This window comes from Mus musculus, chromosome 9 (assembly GCF_000001635.26).
Source record: "Mus musculus strain C57BL/6J chromosome 9, GRCm38.p6 C57BL/6J".
In the NCBI taxonomy this organism is placed as follows: Eukaryota; Metazoa; Chordata; class Mammalia; order Rodentia; family Muridae; genus Mus; species Mus musculus.
Window position 1 is genome coordinate 98,886,941 of NC_000075.6, and position 4,011 is coordinate 98,890,951.

Here is a 4,011-nt window from a genome sequence, read left to right on the forward strand (position 1 = left end):
AGCCTTGAGGTCACTGTGTATCCACACTGACCTAGTTGTTACTTTGTAGCAGGCTGGCCTTGAACTCATAATGATACTGTTATCTGCTCCCAAACTCTGGGGTTGTGGATGTTCTAAACTATTTACAGGAATACTTTTTGATGTTTCTGGGGATCCAATCCATTGACCTCCAGCATTCTAGGAAAATACTCAATCACCCATGTATTTTCCCAGCCCAATTACCTCCTTCAGGATAATACAAATTTGAGGTCAGTTTTCTAATGGGAAAATAGTCACATAAAAATAACTTATTTGCCGGGCACTGATGGCACACGCCTTTAATCCCAGCACTTGGGAGGCAGAGGCAGGCAGATTTCTGAGTTTGAGTCCAGCCTGGTCTACAGAGTGAGTTCCAGGAGAGTCAGGGATACCCAGAGAAACCCTGTCCCAACCCACCCCCAACCAAATAAGTAAATAAATAAATAAATAAATAAATAAAATTTGTTACCGGCTTTAAATACCAAGCTTTACCTCCAAGAAACAAAAGAAGATTCATTTTCATAATTTCCATTTCCATTTTATTTTATAAATAAAGAGAATTTCTTGGTGGGGATGGGACAAAGAGGTGACAAAAACCTGACTCGGGTGGGAAAATAATGATACCACAAATAAAGGCAATAAAAACCAAAGGGACTTCCAAGGACTGATTCTTTGTCTAAACCATCAAAACGGCCAAAATTCCCCTGCCACACCACCCTCCGTGCCTCAAGATCACACACACACACAGAGAGAGAGAGAGAGAGAGAGAGAGAGAGAGAGAGAGAGGTTTCTAGATGGGAGTGGGAGAAAGAATTCATGACAAAAGGGCAGAGGGCGGGAAAATAATTTTTGCATGTAATACCACAAATAAAGGAAAGGTAAACCATAAGTATATTGAAGGGATGATAGCCTTCTTTTGAACCCGGGAAAGCCCAACACTCATTCCCCCTGCCAACACCTCTCCCCCTCCCCTCGCCCAGCATACCTGGTCATTAGGCCCCGCCTTTCCGGGGCGGAGCTTCCTTAGAAGGCAGACACATATAAAGAACTCAAATCCTTTCCCAGTCAACACTTCTGATCAGCTAGTTCTTCTGATTACACCTGCTCTCTCCCAGAGTGCCCAGAGTCGGCTGTAAAAGCCTCCACACAACAGTTGTACAACCTGCAAGAAGTACAGCTCTCCGGACCAGCACTTGCATCACACCTTTTTGGGCACGAACTACCAACTGCCCACATCACCCAAAATTGTGGATATGAAGCCCTGCAGCACCAGCACTGATCCTGAACCCAATCCTGCCGAGTGCCCTCGACTCCACCTAGACCAGCCTGCTCAACACGACCTGGAAATACCTATGGGGACTTCCAGCGACGAGCTCACCTCCGTGGTATTCCTGGCCTCTGGCTCTGTCCTGCAGCTGCCCCTGGATGACTTCGACCTACACATTGAGCCCCAGCCCAACTCGATCCTGCAATTGTCGCTCCCAGGACACACCATCCTCGTGGTTCCCGAAGGCCTCCAGGACTCCACTTGGCCAGGACATCCTGAGTTCTCCCTTTCCCGCCCGCTTGCATCCCCTCTCCTGAACATGCCCCGGGACCTTATAGTCATCCAGCCAGAATCCTTCAGTGCTTCGGTAAGAGACAGCGAGGGCTTGGAATGTGCCTCTCCCTCAGGGATGCCATGGATGAACGATCCAGATGGCCCGGACCCAGAACTTGATCTCTCATTTTCTTCATTAGATGGCTGTAGTCCTTCAGCCTCTCCTGGGGCAGAGAGTTTTGCTTCGGGGTCCACCTGGAGCCTACAAAGTAGCATGCTGGAGCCGCTTACAGACTCACCACTGCAACCTCTCCCTCCATCTCCTCCGAGCCACCACGAACAGAGCCCTCTGAGTCCCGTGAGACCTAATCGCCCTCCATGCAAGGCCAAGAGGTGCCTCCTCTTCTAGGAAAATTTCAGTGCTCCAGCAACACACAGCGAAATGGACAATTAATTGCCTGGACTTCCAGACATCCTGTGGACACCCAACAACCTAATGTTGAGCCTTTGTGCACACAGTGCTTTCTGCTGCACACTAGAGACAGGAGATAAAGACTTCAAGAAGAGTGGAGACACTACAGCACACCTTGGAAGTTTAAAAAAAAAAAATCTGCCTTTGAAAACCAGAAGATGGATTGTCAAATTTCAGGCTTCATCTCAAAACCTTCCATTGTCACCTGATGTTCATTGGTGGATCCCAGTAAGAAACCTGTGAGCCTTTCCTGTTTCCTGGAAACAAAAAATCGCTGGGTTTGCTGCCAGTGTCTGTCTGTGACTAAGTGAAGACTTGTCCTAGTCGGTTCAAGCTCCTCTCCTTGGAAACTGACTATACCATAGGAGGAGAAGATGGTCCAGCCCTGAATGGATGATGTCTTCCCTTCTTCTCATTGTTTCACCTGCTGGAGTGGTCTTCACATGTCAGGCTCAGGTGAGTGAGACTTGATGCAGATTGTCACCAGCTGTGTTCAGCAGACACTGGATGGACATTTCTCACAGTGACATAAGCATTGGATTCATGGAAAGTGTTTGGGTTACTGTTCCAAATTCTTTTATACTTTTAATTTAGCAATAAATTATTTTCTTCTGTAAACCGAACTTATGTGAAATGTTCAGTCATTATAGAATTTTCATCATTATGTATGGAAATAGAATATTACTTGTAAAGTTTAAGGCTGTGTGATAATTTGTTTTCTGAAAGCTTTCATCTTTAACACCATGTGGGAACAGCTTACAGGTGCACATGATCACAACATGAAAATAACACAGAAGCCAAGGTCTGTTGGCTGATGATGAAGCTGAAATTTGGGAAGCTGAAAGAATGGGGTGGTCCTGCCGGTGGTGGCACACACCCTTAGTCTCAGGACTCAGGAAGCAGAGGCAGGCAGGTCTCTGAGTTCTAAGCCAGCCTGGACTCTAGGTTTAGTTCCAGAACAACCAAGGGTCTGAACAACGAAACCCTGTATAGAAATAAAGAAACGAAAGAGAATAGGAGAATGTAAAGGGTTCTTTGGAAAGTCAGTTCTGTTGGATGGTGTTTAGCTAAGTCACACTCATAAAGGAACTTTTCCCTGAATCAGAGGAGAAAGGATGTTGTGCTAAAGCAAGCAGAAGAAAACACACAATAAAGGATTCCTCCTTAACTGCAAGCAGGTATTGGTCCCCCTTACACCGTGTAGTTGAGCTCAATTTGTCATAACTCCATAGAGAGAAATTCACAAAAAACACTTTCTTTTGTTTGCTTCATTTTCTTGCCACTTCCACAGACTCAGGCCGATTGGCAGAGTGAGGTCAGCTGAGACAGATTTACCTGCTGAGGCAAGACACATGCTGAGGCAAGGCAAGACTTGTGCTTAAGGCAAAACCTGTGGTGGACCCCAGATGTTTGGAAGGAGGGTAAAAGAACTAGACAGACAAACAAATAAACAAAGAGGCTTTTCTTGGCATGCTTGCATAGCAAAACACTTGTTGGTCTCTCCTCTTCCCTGATCTTTGCTCTGCCATGGAAGGCACAGCTCCTCCTATCCCTGCTGCTCCAAATCCCTTCTCCCTGGCTGTTCCTACTAGGTCCTGCCACCTGCTGCTATCCTGTATCTACCAATCTTGATTGATGGTATATCAATCCAGACATTGCCAGTGGATCTTGCTGCTGCTGCCAACCTGTGACTCAAGCTGCTGCTACTGACAAGTGAACTCAACTGCCAATTTCTGTACAACACAGATAATATTGCTCCAAAAACCATTTCTAAACAGGTCCACTTCCCCAGTATCCTGTCGTTTCCACTACCTCTGGTGGGTGCTGGCCTAAAAGGGAGGTTAAAGCATTTCAGAACCACCATTAAAATAACCAACAAAACAATTAAAGGTAGAGAAAAGAGAGAGGCCAGTATTCTGCTAGCAGCCCTCAGATGAAGATGTAGAATAGAACTCTCAGCTCCTGCTGCACCATGCCTGCC

At 46.2% G+C, this 4,011-nt stretch overlaps 1 protein-coding gene across 1 annotated transcript; it reads left to right on the plus strand.

Moving 5' to 3' along the window:
* The first annotated feature begins 1,132 nt into the window (after positions 1-1,132).
* On the plus strand, positions 1,133-2,103 carry Gm33700 (predicted gene, 33700). Its single transcript, XM_006511610.3, has one exon. The coding sequence runs from the start codon at positions 1,272-1,274 to the stop codon at positions 1,965-1,967; it is 696 nt and encodes a 231-aa protein (XP_006511673.1). The 5' UTR covers positions 1,133-1,271; the 3' UTR covers positions 1,968-2,103.
* Positions 2,104-4,011: the final 1,908 nt, after the last annotated feature.